This window comes from Eulemur rufifrons, chromosome 2, assembly GCF_041146395.1.
Source record: "Eulemur rufifrons isolate Redbay chromosome 2, OSU_ERuf_1, whole genome shotgun sequence".
In the NCBI taxonomy this organism is placed as follows: domain Eukaryota; kingdom Metazoa; phylum Chordata; class Mammalia; order Primates; family Lemuridae; genus Eulemur; species Eulemur rufifrons.
The window spans coordinates 88,663,555-88,685,310 of record NC_090984.1 but is presented as its reverse complement, the minus strand read 5'-3'; the positions used below and the strand labels follow the sequence as shown (position 1 = coordinate 88,685,310).

General features: G+C 41.0%; 1 protein-coding gene across 2 annotated transcripts in view; it reads right to left on the bottom strand.

Annotated features, from left to right (window-relative positions):
* The window catches only part of DAAM1 (dishevelled associated activator of morphogenesis 1), a 163,797-nt gene that overhangs the window by 82,244 nt on the left and 59,797 nt on the right, over window positions 1-21,756 (bottom strand). For both annotated transcript variants that reach the window (XM_069487326.1, XM_069487316.1), the window contains exon 2: window positions 14,544-14,762. In XM_069487326.1, coding sequence (XP_069343427.1) covers window positions 14,544-14,726 — 183 coding nt within the window. In that variant the 5' untranslated portion in view covers window positions 14,727-14,762. The remainder of the gene's footprint in view (window positions 1-14,543; window positions 14,763-21,756) is intronic.

Genomic DNA, 21,756 nt, shown 5'->3' with positions numbered 1-21,756 from the left:
ACTTATTTGCTGTCCTACCCATTCCAGGACCAGGGCCAGACATTGTAAAGAATACAAAGATGAATAACAGACCCTGATTTCAAGGAATTTATAATCTAGCTAGGAAGACAAGATGATAGAAGGCTTCAGCATTTCCCTTTCTTTTCAAGATAAAGTCCAAATTCCTCTGCAGGTAAAGGCTCCTCGTGACATGGCTTTTGCTGACCTGCCCCGGCCCCACCTCCCCTCCTCCAACAGTGATAGCTTCTAGCATTTCTGATCACAAGTTGCCAACTTCTGGAACTTTGCACATGCTGTTGCCCTTTTCCAAACAGCCCTTCCCGCCATGTCTAAGGAGCAACCCTATGCATCCAAGCTTTTACAAGGCATCAACTATTCCCTCCAGGCAACCTATCCTGACCTTCCTGGGATGGGCAGCTCCTCTGTGCTTTACGGCATGTTTCACATTGCTACAGCTATGTTACTGGCATGTTTGACTCCCATTGTGGACTCATTTCCAGAGGACAAGAACTTAACTTGTTGCATTCATCTTTGCATTAGTTGCCAGTCCCTAAAGCAATCTGACATAGTAGGAAAGCCCAAAACAAAAACAAAAAGGTGGGAGAAAAGTAGGGAGGACGGGAAGCCGGGAGGGAGGGGGGGGAGGGAGGGAGGGATACTATAAGGATATAGTGAAAATCAATGCATTTTAAAGACTCAAACCTATTCTTTTTTCAAGGAAAAATGTATATACAGTGAAATGTATAGATCTTTAGTATACAATTGTTGAGTTTGGCAAAGGTATACACTGAAGTGTTTGTAGCACTTCACACTTTAGAAACTGGTGGTACCATTTTACACTGCCATACGCAATATATGGCAGGTTCCAGTTACTCCACATTCTCATCAACGTTTGGTGCTGTGTCTTTCTAATTTTAGCTATCCTAGTTTATGTGAAGAGCTATCTCAACATAGTTTTAATTTGCACTTTCCCCGTGATGAAATCTTGTTTGTCCCACACAGGACATGAATCATCCCTTTGTCCAGCATATCCACACTATATCCACCAGTTGTTCATCGAAATCACCAGCCCCTGACATCCAGCCATCGATGTCCTCATGGCTCAGTGACCCAGGATCACCCAAAGCAGATGACTGTCCTTTCTGAGGATACATCACAAGGAGCCTAAGGCTGTCACATTGCCTAAATCATTCACCTGACTTCGTCTCACCTAGGCATTTTATCATCTCACACCATCGCAAGAAGGGTGCATACAGTAAAATAAAATATTCTGAGAAAGAAAAAGAATGATCACATTCACATAACTTTTATTATAGTATATTGCTGTAATTGTTCCATTTCATTATTAATTATTGTTGTTAATCCCTTACTGTTTCTAGTTTATAGATCACACTTTATCATAGGTATGTATGTATAGGAAAAAACATAGTATATATACTATGGTATATATTTGGTTTGGTATTATCTGAGGTTTCTGGCATCCACTGGGGGTTTTAGAACATATCCCCCACTAATAAGAGGGACTACTGTACTGGCTCTTCTATTAGTTAACAGCCAAGTTTCCTACTAAGAATAACAAACAAATGTAATTAGTCAAACCCCAGGAAGCACCCTCCTTGAGTCTGGATCTCAATACATCTTAGACTTGGGTGGCCTAATTCCTTTCATTGGCCATAGAATTTTTTTTCATATTATCCTATCTTGGGTAACGTTTTACAAGTCAATTAAAGGAGAATGATTTAACAAGTGGTAAAAGGAGAAACCTTTGCACAAAGTATCATCTCTCTCCACAGAAAGTTCAAGTTTCTTAAAAGCTAAAACCAACAGACAAAACCCTAAAGGCTTTTCCTCTTGGAGAAGCTATTAATTATATTTTTATGTATTTATAAAATATATATTTTATATATTTATGATATCTTGGAGAAAATAAATTATTTTTTTACTAAGGAGGAAGGAATGCTGAGGGAAGCCCGGCTGTGGGAACTGAAGTTCTAGGCTTCATCCTTGACAAAGAGTATTACTAAGACTCACTTCTAAAAGATTCTGTACAAAGAAATCGCAGCAGTTCTACCGCAGAGTAAGCAGGCAGTTCTATAGAGAAGTCTACATAAATCAGAAAACAATTGGCACAGTGCAAATCAATCTAAGGAAATAGACTGATTTGCTAGATAAAGCAAGGGAAGGAATTTTGAAATAATATACAATAAGGGTCTCGAATGAGTTGAGAGACTAACACTTTGGAACAAAAAACTCATTTCATGAATTTTAGCTAAATTGAATATGGGATTATTTATAAAATCTCCAAAGCAATATTTAAAGCATTTATTATTTGAAAATCTACCAAATCAATAGATTTCAATGAGCTAACAAGTTAGTTTCTGGCTAACAAGAGAAATCTCTAAAGAATTCAGGATTTCTATTTCTAACGAGTTATGCTAATTCTTTACATCAGTACACATATACACATTTAGACAGAGGTAGGAGGACATACAAATAATGCTGGGGGGCAGATGAAGAATAAGAAAAATGAGGATTGGGAGAAGCTAGGACAGGCCATTGATGTTACCCTGCCAATCAACTCACCATTTTATGTGTGTTTGTGTTTGGGGGTTTTGTTTTTTGTTTTGCTTTTTAAAGGTCCTTGACAAGGTAACCGTCCAGCTGATTCAATACATAGAGTTAACGGAATTTCCAACCATATATTACTCAGACAAGTCTAACTTTTTTCCTCCAAATTAGATACCTTAGGTGTTTGCCCACAGCAAACAGGCCCAATTTACCCATCCTAACCCCACCCAGGAGACGTTTCCCACAAGCTCAGCAGGCTGGAAGCTTGCAGCTCATCTCAAGGAACCTGCCCTAGCAGCTCCTTCTCGGGACTAACCCTCTCCTCCCACCCTGCAACTCAACACAGCCCGAAACAAGCCACACCCGGGGAGAGCCAGGGGAGCAGCCCTCAAGTCACAGACACAGTGATGAGCACGACACCAAAGGGACAAGGATCGACAAGGAAGGTGCAGGGTGGGAGGCTGGCACTGTGGCAGCAAAAACAAATTACACTTTTACAAATGTATGAAGAAAATGTATGAGGGTGTGATAATTCATTATATTTATGAACATCCAGCCCCACCACAGCAAATGAACGTCATATATGGGAGTCATGAATTGTCAACACAGCTCTTAAAATTTAACCACAATGACCCTGAGAACAGTATTTTAATATCACGGTGGTAGTCAGAAATCCGAAAGTTAGATAAGATTTTTGTCAGTTTGCATTCAGTGAATTATTACCTGCTCCTAACCAGCCACAAAGAATAGAAATGGAAAACAACAGAGCTTTGAACCCTAAAAGGGACGTGTAAACACCGAGAACAAACCTTGAAGGTTTTCAGCCTGTAAGATTTCTGCCAGCATTCTTAGTCATTACACGAAATACCACAATATGATTCACCACCACCTACACAGTAATATAATCAGTGTCTGATAGACATGTTTTCATTCGATACATAAAAATAAGAAGTGAGAATCCCACAAGCAAAGGCTGACTAATAGAAATAATTTCTAGTTTCTTACTACCAATGGTTAAGTATTTTATACTACTTCCTTTTTTTCCCTTAATAGCAGGCAATGCAGCCTACATTCAGTTTGCCAGACAAAGTCTACAGCTAAACATATAGGCTTTTTATTCAGCTTTTTTCTTATTCGACTGGAAACTCATTAGAGTGACTTTAACTTTAATTAGTCTGCATCACCAGCAGTTTTCTGGTAACCTAAAATAAACTTTCTTCTAAACATATGTTAGAATCATCTTCCAATATCACATCCATCCACCCAAATTTCCAGTTTTTACATCTGGATTACATCTATAATCTAGTACTTCTGTTGATAAGGCTTAATAGAGAATTTCTACACAATGTTTTCCTAATTGAACGGAGAGACTTTGTCTCTGGGGACACAGAACCAGCTGTAAAGTGACAGAGACAAGGGCACCCTCCTCAGGCCCCACGGGCAACTGTGAAGCCAAGTTCCACACATGCCCCCTCCCTCAATGACACCAGTGCTGCTCTTGCCACCCCAGGCCCCTCCCACACTCTCAAAAGACTCGTTTGACAGATCATCTGCCACTTTTAAGCTTTAATTGGGTTAAAAGACAATCTAATCTAGCACAATGAATCTCTTCCCACATTGGAACTATTTATTTTACCATGTAATAATATATGGTACAGAGACATTTAGGGACAGAAAATATTTCTTAAACATTATCACTCTTATCTTTTCAATCTGCTACCACACATGCCAGCCACTTTGGTGTTCCCATAGTAACTAACATTCTAATGAGGAGGAAGAGTAAAAAGAATGACAGCAGGTGGGTGGGGCACAGGGAGAGCACAGGGATCAGCCCAGACCTATTGCTGCTACTTCAAGAATAATTCAAAATAAAACCCAACTGCTAGAGCATTCAGCAGTCATTAACTCATGCATGCATGCACGCAGTCACTCAAATACTTACTGAGCATCTCACATGTTAACCCTTCAGTAATCAGTTATCCATCCATTTATTCGGGCCACAAACATTCACTGAGCACCTACTCTGGATGGAGCACTCACTGCTCTAGACCCCGGGGATCCTGAGGGTAAAAAGGTCAGATATAATGCCTGAGCCATTCTGCTCTCTGAAGGCGCAAAGCTGCGTATTCATAGTGGATTTAACATAATGAGTTCTTTATATGGGAATAAACTCAAACTATCTGATTGTTGAAAAGATGGTAAAGCACTTTCTGAAGTTTCCCTCTACATCCAAGAGGGATGTCCATCTTTCCTGAAAACAACTCATACATATACATATATATATTTTCTAAGTGAGCTTTCAGTCATTTGGTTTAATTTGGTTCTTCAATATTGCCCTGTATAATGAAATAAACAGCTAGCAGCATTAGGATGTTTCTAAGAGATTCATTTAAAACTGAAAAAGAGAAAAAATATTGCAGTTTTGTGTAGGGATCTCATTTCCCAAGAAAGAGAAATTCTGCTTCTGCATCAATGAGCCAGAAAATCATGACTAAATGATGTGGCTGGTCAATGAGCTCCTACATATGCAGCAAGAAACTGTTTGAAATTCCAGAGAAATTCTGGGAATTGCAGGTTGGGGTAGGGAGGATTCCAAACACAGCGGGTAAAAATATTCAAGGGCAGTTTAGAACTTAAATATACCATCCATGGAATTGAGCAATTACCTCCCAAAGGCCATGTCACATACGTTTTGTGAGAGGAAATGATGGTGTTTAGATGATCCCCAGAGCATCACGATATACTCTCATGTACAGTTATTTGTACTAACTACCAGATCCTTCTAGCCATTACCGAAACACATTTTCAAAATTACTCTTAAAAGCTTACCTAAAACGCACTACTTATAGCGATCAAATCATTCCCCCAGCCTTTTGACACCCATATTGACTTATATGGGGACATGCGAGAGTGAGCAAGTCAGAACGCTATACTGACTTGTATAATTTGCAGATGGTGGTAGAATAAGGACTAAATTAAACAATTAGATTTTAAATTGCAGCCAAAAGCTAAGTAGATACATACCACCCATATTAATGAAAATCATCAGGACCAAGGGGGATGCACAACCCTTTTCTCAGTAACATTAATTCAGAGATGTACAGTATTTCTATTTAAAAACAAAAGTTAAGTTCATATGTTTCTTTCCTCCATCTCTCCATGCCCCTCCATTTGAGTCCCCCTTGATCTAATATTAAAAAGCATGCAGAAATAAATGATAACTGGATTGATAATAAGCTATCTAACATGAAGTCAAAATCCAAATTTAACCACGAAAAGGACATTTGGAATGATCTTGGTGAGATAAAATATAAATTTAGAACCAGACAGAACAAAATGGTTTTGTGGTTGTACCTATGCTTTATGGAGTGTGTTTAGTGAATCAGAGGACTAGAAGGAAACTTAAGAAATGATTTTTGCCATTTTATTGTCCTAAGCAGACAGGACCTCAACCTGTACAAAGAAATGTATAATGTCTACTGGGATAAAAATCTACTGCCAACTCTACTTTGATTTTTAGAAGCAAACTATTCAAAAGTACAACAGATACAAGCAAAACCACTTATATCAACATCAGCCTATACCACAAACCATCAGTCGTTCTCAGGGCCAAAATAATTTGTTTACCAAATTCTGGATTTGAGATCGTTTTCTGTCACCTTTAAATTGATTGTATCTTGGCAGCAGTTCGCATTTACTCCATAGGAATTTTAGCACTGCAATATTTAAGCCCGTATCTACATCCCCACTTCCTTTTGTGATATACTGCATATTTTCATACTGTTCTGAGTATTTTTCTATGAACTCATCAAGTTGATTTATCCACAAACGCCACAGTATCAAAGGAAGATCTGCTCAATACATTTTTCCTCTCTTGTCAACTGATCGTGTCCTTTAGCTGAACAAAATATTCTCTTTTGACTTTGACAGGTTTGTCAAATGAAAACAACTTTTAACCTCATGGAAACAGAACAATTTTAGTATCAATTCCTTCAATAGGTTCTCATTTTTGGCTTCCAGACAACTGAATATTTTGAGACTATTCTAAATATATATTTTAGGTCTTATACAGTTTGATTTCCTCTGCTTAATTACTGAGCAATTCTTTACACTCTAATTAAGAAACAATAGATTAAAACTATGACTCCCTAAAACCAGTGTTCTTTTCTTCAAACAGTTTAAAATTAAATGTTTCTGTTACCCAATTTTTTAATCTTTCTTGGGCACAGGGAACTGAATAACTCCTGTAACAAACTTTCTATTCATAGTCATGGTCTTAGTGTAAAAGGCAAGTTTTAAAAATAAAAAGTGTTGAAACTTGCTTTCTATGTCACAGGCATTAAAAAAAAAAGTATAGAAACTTTTCATCAATTCTGGTGACAAGAGAAGTATTTTATTATTAAAAAGAGCTTAACATAGCCCCAGTAATAAGAGAAATTATATTAACAGCCTGAGAAAAGGGATAACAATTCCCATGGCTAGTAGAAGAATAAAATTTGTACACTGGTAAATTCTTAAGACTAACTTAGGTGCCTGTAGTTCCTTTCATACCAAAGTGACTTTAGAATATATTGAAAAATGAAGAGATTACTGATGCAGATTCCCGAGTGAATTCATTTGGCACAGCTTACCTTGACTGTGAATTCTTCTAAAGCTGATATATCAACTAAATTCTCTCATTCCGACCATCTTCATTTCTCAAATTCTACGCCAATTACTAATCCTGAGAATGTCCTCAGTACTTAATAAAATTGGCCTGTAGTAATTATATTTATTTATGATTATATTTTGAGGGTACAAATCCTATCATCCTACAGTATCTACCAACACTGTCTTCCCACTGAGATTTTTATTTTCCTTGACAATCCTCAGTAGTATAAATGCTGGCTTTGTGAGCAGTAATGGATTTCTCAACAAGTTTCCTTAAAATATTTTACATTCTCTGGAAGGCACAGTACTCTGTATTATCCCAAAATATTAGATCCATTGGCCAAATAAATGGAAGACTAAGAATTGGATTTGAAAGAAGGTAGATTAACCAGAAAATAATATAAAATGGAACTGGAAACCTTTCAGGCATAGAAAAACTTAGGTTCATACTGCATATTGTATCCAACTAGCTATAAATTCACAATGATGTGCTGCATTAGAAATGAAAGCTTTCCTCTAAAAAGTCTATGAAATGGATTCCAAATACATAATATATGTGCTATAAGAGGTGAGATTTACTACAATACACTTCAAAATTAATAACCAGACTTGTTTTAAACATGGATTTCCCACCCAAAATCTCACACAGGAAAAGAAGTCGGATGTTTTGACATTTCACAAGGCAAAAGAGCTGACGGTGATAGAAAGAGAAACTGTGAGGAGGATGCTAATTCCAATATCACTGTTCCAGGGAAATGTTCTGTAGGAAACCCTCAGCCCTTGGGGTATGCAAGAGTCTATTCCGTGGGGGCTCCTAGTCATTCTCTCTCTCCTCTCTATTTCAAAGTTAAAGTAGCCAGAGGAGGTGTGTTCTTATGACAAGAAGGCACCTCACTTCAACTACTGAACTAAAGGAAAACATATTCAGAATTGCTATTGTTGTGATATGCATCCCCCCAAACCTCATATTGAAATTTGATCCCCAATGGTAGAGGAGGGGCCTGGTGGGAGGGTTTGGGTCATGGAGGCAAGATCCCTCATGAATAGACTAATGCCTTAGAGGGCAGCGGGGATAGTGGGGATGAGTGAGTTCAGTATTAGTTTCCTGGAGCTGGTTGTTATAAAGAATCTGGCACCTCCTCCCTGCTCCTGCTGCTCTTGCTCCAATCTGCTCTCCATCTTGCTCTCAATCTGCTCTGACTCTGTTATCTCTGCACACACCAGCTCCCCTTCGCCTTCTGCCAGAAGTGGAAGCAGCCTGAGGCCCTTACCAGATGCAGAGGCCCAAATCTTGAAATTGCCAACCATCAGAATTGTGAGTCAAATAAACTTTTTTTTTTTTTTTAATGTAGAAATTACCTAGACTCTGGCATTCCTTTATAGCAACACAAAATGGATTAAGACAAGAATCTACCCGGGGACACATGAAACCTATTCACTACACTTACCGACACCTAACAAAGACTGAATAGAGGGATGGTTATTTTTGTAATTGAAACCAGATAGCAAAATATTTTGATGTACTTTGGTATATTTGGTTCACTGAGAGAACCTGTAAGGAAACAGAGGTACTTTCCTCTGGTTCAAGGAAGAATTTGAGACATATATTTAAATCAACAATACAACCACCCCGCAACACACCTTTTCCAGGCTCTCCTCTCAGAATCCCCAACCCTCCCAGCTTTCTGTTTTTATGCTTCATATAAACTGAACTTCTTTTGGTTTCTAGAGCCTTCCAAGCTTTCTCTCACCTCCCAGCACTTACACATGCTGTTCTCAATGTCTGTAACACTCTTTTCTTTCCTCTTTGCCAGAATAATTTCTTCTTGTTTTTCATTTCTCACATTAAGTGTCACTTCCCCCAGGAAGCCTGCCAAGATCCTTCACACTAGGTTAGGTACCTGTGGAGGTAGCTGTCAGTGAACAGCACCCTCCTTTCCTAGCAAGCTGGGAATTAAATGAGACCTAAAGTAAGGAATCAAGCAAATGGAAACCAAAATACTCTCCTTTTTACTCATTAAAGGTGCACTGGAGAACCCAACTTTCTTCTATAGACAAGTGGGTCTGCGGAGACGTAATTCTGAATTACACACACACATACCCACCAGTCATAGGGACAGCTGCACAACTCAGAGCTCCCAGGGAGGCTGGTGCCTGTGCAGTATATAGCACCAAGGGTCACAGAATGTGTGTTTTCTGAAAGGGAGAGGGACTGACCTGTGCATTCTTCAAAGAGAAGGAAGGAGCTGGAAGAGAGGCTGGAAATGTTATTCCAATAAAAACTCCCTCCTCATGAGAAAGGGGAATAAAGGTTCTTCCCCCAATAAAATGTACTGCTTGAGCAGCCCTCTCACAGCACTTGGTGACATTTGGTGAGACTGCACATTTAGTCACCTGTCATTCTCTGCTACACCTTCGGCTCTACAATGTCAAGGACCGTGTCTCTTTTGCTTACCAGTCACCTCAGGATCTGGCATAGACAGGCCCTTAATACACACGCATCAAAATGATCCATCAGTCAATTAACGATACATTCTTCTGTTCATCTCAAAGGAAATCGCCTATTGCTAGTACTGAGATGGAAAAAGTTACTTGAACAAGGACAATTTATAGTGTTGTCATGCTTAGGATTCTTCAAATAGGTTGGATGAGATAATCTAAGAACCTTTAAAAGCCTGTAGATGCTGGGTGCAGTGGCTTACACTTGTAATCCCAGCACTTTGGGAGGCCGAAGTGGGAGGATCACTTGAGGCCAGGAGTTTGAGACCAGCCTTGGCAACACAGTGACACCCCATCAATCAATCACCAGGTGTGGTGGCAGGCACCTGTAGTCCTAGCTGCTGGGGAGGCTGAGGCAGGAGGATTGCTTGAGCCCAGGAGTTCATGATTATGGTGAGCTATGATTGCACCACTGCACTCCAGCCTGGGCAATAGAGTGAGACCTCATCTCTTCAAAAAAAAAAAAAAAAAAAAATCCTGTAGAAAAGAAACGAATACAGCTGAACACTATTATAAGAGACCAGCACAAAGCCTCAGATTAGCTATGTTCTTTATTTTGAGCGAGGCAGAGGGCAAAGAGGAATACATGGAGAGGGGAGGAGGAGAGGGAGGAAGAGAACACAGGGAAAAAGAATTGATGATCAACAGGCATAAGATATATGGTCTGCAGAGATTAAACAGACTCCTAACATTTGTAAACATCTTGAATAATTTAAAAATTATTAGTAGAGTTTATCTCACGAATGGAGGAATGGAAAAACCCAAAAAGTTTAAAAAGAGAAAAAAATTGTCATGATGTTACCATACGACCCAGCAATTCCACTCCTAGGTATATTTTTCCACTTCCAAGAGAACTGAAAACATGTTTCCATGTAAAAACTTGTACATGGATATTTATAGTAGCATTATTCATAATAGCCAAAAACCAGCAACAATCCAAATGTCCATCAATGATGAACAGATAAACAAAATGTGGTACATCCATACAATAGAATGTTATTCAGCTATAAAAAGAAGTGAGTACTGATACAGGCTACAATGGATGAACCTTGAAAACATTATGCTAAGTGTAAGAAGCCAGTCACAAAGGACCATATATTGCATAACTCCATTTACATGAACTGTCCAGAGCAGGCAGATTCTCAGAGACAGACGGTAGATTAGTAGTTGCCATCGGGTGGTGGGGCTGGGGATGAATGTGGAGGGAGGGTTAATAGGTTTGGAGGTTGCTTTTTAGGGGGCCTGCTAAAATTGGTTTTGGTGATGGTTGCACAAGTCTATGAATACATTAAAAGCCATCAAATTGCATACTTTAAACAGATGAATTATGTACTACATGAATTATATCTCAATAAAGCTGGGAATGGGAGTTGCTTTTTATGAGATTGCTAAAATTAATTTTGGTGGTGGTTGCATAATTCTATGGATACACTAAAAGCCACGGAATTGCACACTTTAAATAGGTGAATTATAAAGTATGTGAATTAAGTCTCAATAAAGCTGTTACTTAAAAAAAAAAAAGGCAGAATGTGAGACTGGGACCTCCAGAAACCGTAACGTCCTGAAATTGGAATAATTCTGATTCCCTAGCCTGTGGCAGGGAGGCTGCTAAAGAATGGGGTGCTCCCTACTGCCCACCTTCTTTACAGATTCACACAGCTGACCTCCTATTGAGGCTTGCTTTATTTATGAGATGATAAGGTTGCGGTAGCAATTCTGAAGGAAACGTATTTGGTATCACTCTTAGAAATGTCAAATGAGTGACTCATCAGACCAAGCAAAGGAAACTTAGCTTAACAGCAACCAGCTCTGATGAGATGCTTTCCGACAGATACAGAGGTAAGATGGCCCGCAAGCTAGGGCTCACGTTGGCTTGCTCACAGCAGGCAGATTAGCTTTCAAGAAAAGGAAGAACCCAGGATATTTTCTTAGAGTCTTTAGTCCAAACACTCAAATTATCTCCCATCCCCTCTCACTGAACTAGAATTTGGAGTGTGAAGCACTTATTAATTAGGTACCAGGCTTTTTAAAGAAGTTATCTTCTTTAACCTCCACACTAACCCTATCACAGAGGTGGTATTATCCCCATTTTGTAGGCAAGGAAAAAAACTCAAATTCAAACAGAAACTACCTTAAAGGCAGTTTCCCTATCTATAGACCTGGCACCTGGAAGAGCTGCCTGACTCCAGAGCCCAGGTGCTGTCCGCCACCACATGTGGCCTCCCTCTCCTGTATGTGGGCAGAGTCAGAACTGCTTCTGCAACTACTCCAGAGAACCCAGGGCAGAGGCTTCCAGTGGCTTGGAGCCCACCTCTCGCTCCACCCCTGGCAATTGGATGGATTTGTGGTCTAAGTCCCTGAAGTCAAGAGTAGACAAAAAGCCATCCGTCACTCACCAGGACAGATACAAACCTCAAGATAATTTGTTTTCCAATGGTTTCAGCTTAAAGTTCTGGTTTGGCACTGGCTTGTTAACAACTAACAGCTGTAGGCAATTTTCACACAGAATAGAGACATCAATAAAGCAGAGAGTGGAATTTTCTCCCTTATGAATACAGAACAATGAGCTGTCTTCAAGATGTTCACGGAGCTGCCACCGCACAGGCTCCTGCTCAGGTCCCATTTGGAGGGCTGACAGAATGTCACTGAAAGGACTGCGGATGTGGAATGCTCCTGCCCACCATTTCCACTCCCACCCAGGAGGTCTTCAGTTATCAGCAACACCTATCTCCCTGGGTTGCCCTTCAGTTTTAAAACACTTTAAGTGGGAAATACAACCCAGCCCATAAATGCATCATTATTGCCCTTCTTGACTGCCATCATGGTAGATGATTCACTGCCTGTCCCCGGAAAAGAACAGTGTGCCCACTTTCCACCCCAGTGACCTCAGGCTTGGCCATGTGGTTTGTGGTGCCAGTCTCTACCAAAGGGTGACACCTCCTCACTCTGTCGACTCAAGTGTGGCTGTGTGATCTGTGCTGGCCAATGCAGTGTGGGCACAAGTGAGCTGTGTTATTTTCAAGCATAAGCTTGAAGCCCTGAGCAGCTCACCAGGGCTGTCTTTCTTCTTCCACCAGACCTGGGTACTGGACAGAAGATGGGGACAAGCAGAACCACAGCTGACCCGCAGTGGACTCACAGTACTAGCAAGCGTAAGCTCTGCTGTTACAGCCACTGAGGTTTTGCTATCAAAGCATAAACTAGCTTAAGATGACCGAAATGGCCATAACTGAGATCCCTCCATTTCTCACCTTCACTTCCTGCTGACACCTCGTGTCCCCCCGAAAGTCTTCCCTAAACACCATCCTCATCACCCCGTGCTACACGCCGCAACACGTACACACACAATGCATGCACCGGTGTTTTGTGCCCATTCCTTTGGTGGCCTTATTCCTTCTTCATTATGAATCCTCTTTTGATACTGAACTGTCAGATCTTTGGGGACAGGTTGAGCTTTCTGTTTTGAATCTCCTCTTTAACACCTAGAACAGAGTTCTTCATGCAGTGGAGATGAGAGAGGGGAAAGATTCCTTAAACACTGAAAATATTCACCATCATAAAGTATAAACAAGAGTCATCTCTTTTTCCCAACCAACTCTGGTTGGTAATAGACCATTACTCCACTCAGGAGACCAGTACACAGACATCAGCTAATATAATTGGCTCATCTTTCTGCTTTATAAATAAATTCTGGTCTATAAGAGCTGGAGTGACACAGTCAGTTCAGATATTACCCCTGGAGGGCAGCGACACAGCCTACATTACTTTCTTGACCTAAAATCATGCAAAAAGATAGCACTCTCTAGTATTTGTTGAACAATATAAATGCTCTGATTAGAACTAACTCCATGACAAACTGCCAGTGGAGATCAAGGGAGCATATAGCACTCATGTAACATTTATTAAGCACTTTTAAAGGCCAGGCACTGGACCACTCCCACTGTGTACTGTTCTTATTTAAACATCACAACAAACCTAGGAGGAGGTATTATTTTTTTCCTCCATTTTCCAGAAAACAGGCTCAGAAAAATAAAATGATTTTTCCATACTTATGCAGATAAAGTCAGAGTGGTAATTTGAACCAAGGTCATCCTAATTTCTGTGCCAGTGCCCTTTGAACTATGTCATAATATCCTCTGAAACACAGGATGGCAAGAAGTATCACTTCAAAGATGCTTCAAAAGCTAAATTGAAGGGTGTACTTACATCTCTAGATGAATGAGTCCTACACTAGATACGTCCCTCATTTCAGTACAGTGAATTCTAAAATATGATAGTACCTATAAAAAGATTCCCACAACAGTTATTATTCTAATCCTATCATTAGGCTAAATAATGATACTGTACTTAAGTAATAATGTCTCTCACCAAAGGATCAAGGACAGGATGGGAAGAATGACTAAGTTTTAAAAAGACATTAATACTATACGTTGGGTGTGGGAGTAGGGGAGCATTAGGGAATCCCAGAAGGTGTGAAGCAGATGAAGGAATTATTTATGCATGCACGTATACACTCCGGTTGGGGTGGGGCAAATTAGGAAGGGCAACTTAGGATGCAGTACTGCCACATATTTGAAGAACTAAATGTCTAAATCCCTCTATCCACTTAAAACACCAGCAAAGCACTTGGATGAGTAACGCTATTCTCTTCTAACTCCTCTTCCACAGGTTCCAGGCTGGCAGAAAGGGTGCGGGTACAAAGGATGGATGGGGGCCGTCTCATTAAAAAGAAAAAGTCCAGGCAAACCAAACAAACCCATCCACATCCTCTCCTCTTCTCCCTCCCTGCCTCCCCACCAATGCCGGGATAGAAACTGGGGACTCACCACCAGTTCACTGAACATGACGTCCAGCTCCTCCACAGGGGGCATGGGCAATGCTGGTTCCATGGTCTGAAGCGCAAAGTTGCTATCGTTTCGCAGCCGATACGTGATTTCTGGGTGATCATTGTTTCGGAAACAGCAAAAGATGAATGAAATACCCCGTCCACCTCTCTTCCTTGGGGCCATGGCTGAATCTGTTCTATTTCTTGATGTGACTAAACTCTGGAAAAAGAGGACACGGCATGGTTAGGAGTGCAAGAATGGACAGATTTTTTTTAAAAGGTCAGACTAAGTCAAGAAAGGGCCCCCTGTGCTGACAACAATGTGTGCACCCTGCAGGGCACAGAGAGGACAACCTCAAATGGGTTTGGAGTCCCACTGGGCAGATTTTATTCATTTGTTGAATGTTTCCTAGGACCATATGCTAAGCAAACAATACAACTCTAGCCACTACCCCCATCCAACATTCTCCCTTATACTGAGCTACTGGCCATTTTTGTACTTCACATTCCCTTTCCTGCCAACCTATTTTGTTCTTGTTACTCTCCCTGCAAGAATGACCTTCTCTTCCTTGCCACTAGCAGATCTCTTACTCCTCCTTTAAATCTGATTCCAATTTCTCCTTCTTTAGTTTCCCTAAGTGGAGTGAATAGCATATATGCTAAGGCATATATATCCGACACGTGTCATGTTCTAAGTTCTCTATAAATATGTCTTCCTGTTAGACTGTGATAACTCAAAGGGAGGGGCAGGGGCTGTGTACCAAGCATTTTGCAGCCCCAGTGCCCTCACAGTGCCAGGAAAGGAGGAGGCGTTCTATGAGTGTTTACTGTGTTGAATAATTTAAATTCATAACAAAGCAAGAGGGGGTTAACATGAGCTAAAAGCATCAAAGATTTTCAAACAGAAAAGATGAAAGAGTTCACCAGTAAGGAAATGGTTAAATAAATTATATACATACATATATATATATATATATATATTCACATAATAGAATATTATGCACTCATTAAAAAGAACAAGGCATCTGTATACGTAAATATCGGAATATGTTCAAGATACCATATGAGGCCGGGCGTGGTGGCTCACGCCTGTAATCCTAACACTCTGGGAGGCCGAGGCGGGAGGATCGCTTGAGGTCAGGAGTTCAAGAACAGCCTGAGCAAGAGCGAGACCCCGTCTCTACTAAAAAATAGAAAGAAATTATCAGGACAACTAAAAATATATATATAGAAAAAATTAGCTGGGCATGGTGGCACATGCCTGTAGTTCCAGCTACTCGGGAGGCTGAGGCAGAAGGATTACTTGAGCCCAGGAGTTTGAGGTTGCTGTGAGCTAGGGCTGATGCCATTGCACTCTAGCCCGGGCAACAGAGTGAGACTCTGTCTCAAAAAAAAAAAAAAAAAAGCTACTATATGATATATGCCACATATTACAAGATTACATGTTTCAAAGAATGTATGTATTTATGAATATATGCAAGAAAGTATTTCTTTTGTTTCAGTCCAGAGAAGGAATGGGTCAACCCCCCACAAGTAAAGGAGACCACGTAAGAAAGTATTAACAGTAGGTAAGCCCCCAAAACAAAAATGGCAGGTAGGTGTACTATTCCTTTTCACAAAGCATGATGCCAGTGTGTCTTTTTAAAACAATCTTATACAAAAAACTAATTGTTTATATATAAATTTGTTTCCAGCAAAAGGTCTGGAAAGATACAAAGCAAATTCCTAACTCTGAGAGAGGAATAGGATTGGAAAAAGTCAAGAAAAGAACGGTTCTTTTCATGCTACTTAAAAAAAAAAAATGAGCATGTATTCATGTATAACTTTTGTAAGTTTTCAAATTTTAAAAATAAATGAGGTTAAACGGGGAAAAAAGGTGGGATGAGAATTGGCCCTTTAAGAGGTGGAAGGGCAGAGGAGAAGAAATACATTTCCAGCAAGGAAGGTGGAAGGAACAAGGGTGTGGATGTATTGTTTATACACTGAAAAATAGAAATATAAACACAGAAGAGAGACTAGGAACAAGTGTGTCAACATTTAACAATGGTTAATTCTGGATAGTAAGGAAATGGATGTCTTCTTTGAACTCTGTTTTTGTTCTTAAGTTTTAAAAGTAAAACCCAACCCACCAAGTTAAGGCATCTTCCAAATCATAGAACCCAATTCCAAAATCTGTCACCAATTTCTTGATTTTGTAGTTAATACTATGACATAAACTTAGGTAAAAGCTCTCAAAGCAACTATGATTTGCAAACAATTCTACAGTCAGGCCCTCCGCTCACTTGAAGGGAGAGTGGTCTACAACCGGAAGTCTCTAGGAAGAGAAGGGAGAGGTTAAGAGCAGAGTGTCCATCACGGAGCCCTAGATAATGCTCTAACTAACTCTGAAATACAGACTGAGCCCAGACATCCAATATCCCATTCTGTTGAAGCATGCATCTCCCAGCTAGGGTGTACATGTGCAAGATCACACCGAGATATACGCAGTACTTGAGATTCCTTTGGCAAACGCGTATTAATGCCTACTATGTACCAGGCATGGAAGCAGGCACCTAAGGATATGGAAATGAACAAGTCACTCACTAGAAGCTCATAGAGCCGGAGACAGTAGCACACCAAATAGTGATAACAAAGGTAACAGGGCGCATCATGCCAGTAAGTGCTATGCAAACCGAGCAGAAGTGCCCAGAAGAGACTCTGGGGATGGTCCCTGATGGAGAAGTTAAATTTTGACAGAATATGGAAAACTGGGCATTTAGGCAGAGGAACAGTACAAGGAAAGGCAGAGCCCTGGGGCTCTCATCTCCCAGCTGAAAATCTGCCAATGGCTCCCCACTACCATTCTAAATTGGCTTTCAGTGCCCCATCCAACTGAATTTCACCTCAACTTTTCTGTCTTTTCTACTTCCTTAAGAATATCCCATACTTTACTCAACAGGACATTTTCCATGCCCCATTATCATCTTGCACTCCTCTCATCTTCCACCCGAGTGGACCACTCATTCCTTCCTGCCCTTATCTTTGTCCATCAACATCCTCCCACCCTGGTAGTACCAATCCCGAGAGGACTCGGTGCAGTGAGCCACATCCACGGCTGGTGGTAGCTGCAATTCAGTTCAATGTTTCTGAAGGGCAATTTATCAAAGCCTGAAAATAATCACACATTTTGACCTAGTACTTCTACTTCTGAAAATACATGCTAAAGAAATATTCAGTGATACTATTGAAGATGTCTTCACAGAAATTCTCAAAGCATTATTTATAATAGTAAATAGGCTGGGCGTGGTGGTTCACACCTGTAATCCTAGCACTCTGGGAGGCCAAGGCGGGAGGATTCCTTGAGCTCAGGAGTTCGAGACCACCCTGTCTCACAAGAGCAAGACCCCGTCTCTACTAAAATAAAAAGAAATTATATGGACAACTAAAAATATAGAGAAAAAATTAGCCAGGCATGGTGGCGCATGCCTGTAGTCCCAGCTACTCAGGAGGCGGAGGCAGGAGGATTGCTTGAGCCCAGGAGTTTGAGGTTGCTGTGAGCTAGGCTGACACCATGGCACTCTAGCCTGGGCAACAGAGTGAGATTCTATCTCAAAAAAAATAAAAATAAAAAGTAATAGTAAATAAACGAAGGCATAAAATAAGTGCTAGTAATGGAGAACTAAACAAAAAGGGTAAATTATGCCACAACTAGATGACATACCACCAAGCAGCCCTTTGCAAAAGAATATTTAATGACATACAAATACTTATGATATATAAAATAAAGAGTAGGTACATGTGTCCCCTTTTTGTAAGAAAAAAATTCATATATATGAGCAGGAAAAAAGGACAAGAGAAATGCATGAAAATGATGTGAACAGTAGTTAGCTCTGTGGCACATGTATAGATTACCTTTTTTATCTGAACAAACAAAAAAATTCTTCTGCACTTCCCAATTTGTCACAATGAAGACATACTACTTTCACAATTAATAAAATGAGATATTTTTAAAGAAACATTTGCATGATTATTTGCTTGTATCAGAGGGGGAAATGAATATGCAAAAATGTTCCTATCAAAAATATCCAGTTGATCTATACACCAGCTTCTCAAACTATCTACAGTGAAGAACTCGGCGTTTTCCCTCCAATCTGTTATAAACTGATATTTTTATAAAATACAGTACAAATGCCTCAGCAATGTCAAATTGCCATGAAAGTATCTCTAAGTGCTTAATCTCAACTCTTGCATCCAGCATGGTTGGGCAGCAACAGCACTGATGTACACTAGGACTCAGGAGTTAAGATTTAGCTCATTAAAATAGAATTGCTAATGTTCATCTCCAGTGTGTGTCCTCGGGGCAGGAACCAGATCCCACTCAGAAGCCAGGCCAGTATCCTGCATAACCTATCATCAGTAAACTGAAGAGGGATTATTCAGGGACCACTGCCAAGGTCTGTATGCCTGTGTGTGTGTATGTGCATGTGTATATGTGTGTGTACAGGGGTAGGAAGACAGTGTTCAGGCTACTGGGAAACGAGGGCAAGAAAATAAAGTAGGCTAATATAAGCAAGGGCCAGCTGATGGAGGGCTGTATGGTCCATGCCCAGCCTTCAAGTTCACTTCCAGCCACCTCTTCCAGCAGTCTTGCTAACCCTCCCAGCTGGATATGGTCTGGACCTCTTGGCTGTCTGTTATCCCCATGATGTAAAGCCAACGATTAAAGTAAGTTGAGGTCTGGGTCTTTCTTCCCTTGTTGAAGAGTCAATTCCAGGAGAAAAAGTGCCCACGACATGTGTCACTTAGTGCTTTGCAAACAGGAGTACAACCAAAATATTCGGGAAATGAAAAAAGAGAGCAATAGCTTTTCTTTTGCAAGTTGTTTCCCTTAGACCCAAGTTATATTACATTCTAGCTGTACTGAGAAGAGGTGGGAGTGTGGGGGTGAGGGGTAATGTTAACATCAATGTTAACATCTAAAAATCAGCCCGAAGCATTTTTCAAATCTTAAAAAGAAAATGCCAACAGTTCTACAAAGAAAAGTATATGAAGGTCTTGGCTAGTTTCTAAGATGCGTAATAAGATACAGAGCCTATTACATTTAAGAAACTAATTAAAATCATTTTAATAAGGACCAAAATATTGCCTTTGAGAGGCGATTTGTATTTAAAAGCCTCAGTGAAGCCCAAAGGCCAAGTTTTTATGCTGGCTCCTCTGTGGAACCCCAAATACAAGATCCCTGATTAAACCCATCCTTAAACTACAGATGATAGCATATTTTTCAGATTTCCAACAAACAACCAGTTTTCCCACATATTTGGAGCTCCCTGCTCAGAGGCAAGTCTCTATACAGACCAAAACAAGAAGCAAAAGGAATCATCCCACTGGACCCCTGAGAAGCACTGGCCCTCTTAACCGCCCCAGCACTCAACTGATGAGCAACCCAACAACGCCAGCTTGTAGGATTCAACAGGCACATTCACACCTGTCACTTCATTCCATCATCCCCACTTCACAGGTGAGACTTTCACAGGTGGGAAGGAAGGGGCAATCAGGAAGAAAGAAGTTTGAGGGAGACTTGATCTGCTGGCGAGGGTAGAGATGTTCATGCAGAGAAGCCTAACTGGTTAGAGGCAGGGCAGGGGAACGTGCTGCAGGTAAGGAACCTGCCTGCTTGGTGCAGCTGGAATCCAGCCCCACCCTCTGCAACCTCAAGGTCATGATCCTAGTCAGCCTCCCCTCCCCTCCCTTCTCATCTCATCTGAATGACAACACCACTCTTAATTCTTCCCCCTGACCCTAGATTACCCAGCCCAGGGTTTAGCAAACCTTTTCTGTAAAGGCCCAGGGAGTAAATATTTTAAGGTTTTGCAGGCCATTAGGCCTCTGTCACAGCTACTCAACCCTGCCATTTTACCATGAAAGCAGCCACAAATATCAGCAAATATGGGTGTGCTTGTGTTCTAACAAAACTTGACTGTGGACAACAAAATGTGAATTTCATTTAACTAACTTTCTCATGTCACTAAATATTCTTTTGTTTTGTTTGCAGCCATTTAACATATGCAAACCATTCTTAGCCCATAGATCATAAAAAACAGGTGGCATGTCCACATGGGCCCTTGGGCTGCAGGTAACCAATGGCTGCCCTAGTTCATCACATTCATCCATTTAATTTATTAAGTCAAATGTTGATCAGGTACCGTTTAAGTGCCAAACACTCCAGACACTGTGCTAGGCACCATGGGAAGAGGGATGAAAATGAGAGAAGGAAACTTAGGGAGTTTATGTTCTATGGGAGGCAAGAAAAAAAAATCAAGTAAACTAAAACATAACTACTGATTTTGGTTAGTGTTACAGAGGATGCGAAGACGAAAGTGAAGGAAAATGGTGGTGGTGATGGTGGTGGTGGTGGCAGGACAGGGCAGCAACTTTCAGCAGTGTGATCAGGAAGAGCCTCTCCTAGAGGGGGCATTTAAACTAAGACCTGAAGGATAAAATGGGACCAGCTCCCACTAGCAAATTGCGGGGAGAGAGCATCCCAGGTAGAGGAGGTGCGTGTGCAGAAGACTGGGGTGGGTGGGAGAAGCACACTGAGTCAGGAGGGAAGACCAGTGTGGCTGGAGCCCAAGGAGTCACAAGAGTGCTAGGAAAGAAGCTGGAGCAGGCAGGCCCAGGGCTGAGGGCCCGCACACTGGAGGGAGGGCTCTGCCCAACTTTATTTTCTAGCCCTTGTCTCCCAACATCCTGAATGCTATGCAACCCATGCCCCACACACACGTGTGCGTGCAGTCGTTGGACCTCGACAGCAGCCATCCCGCTTCCAGCCCACATATCTACAGTGCCCTCAGCCTCGGCTGTTTTCCTTCTTCCCCTGACCCTCTTCCACTCACCATTCAGGACTCCTCTCAAACACTGCTGCTTTATGGGCCTAAAGTTTCCCAGGGATGGTCACACATCTCTTTCCATATCCCTAGCACCATGAATGTAGTTGAGTGCCCTTTTTTTTTTTTTCTCCCAAATTTATGTCTGTTTCCCTCACAGGACTATGAGACCCTGAAGGCAGGGACTCAGTTTTACTCTGTCCCTGGCACAAAGTATATTCTCACAAATGTTTGTTGAATGCAAAAGCATAAATGCCTAAGTGAACAGATGGTCCCACCTCTGAATTTCAGAGATGTGTGACGGCGTGGTCTTCCCACAGTTGTCTGTGGATCTGTTTTGCACAATCAACA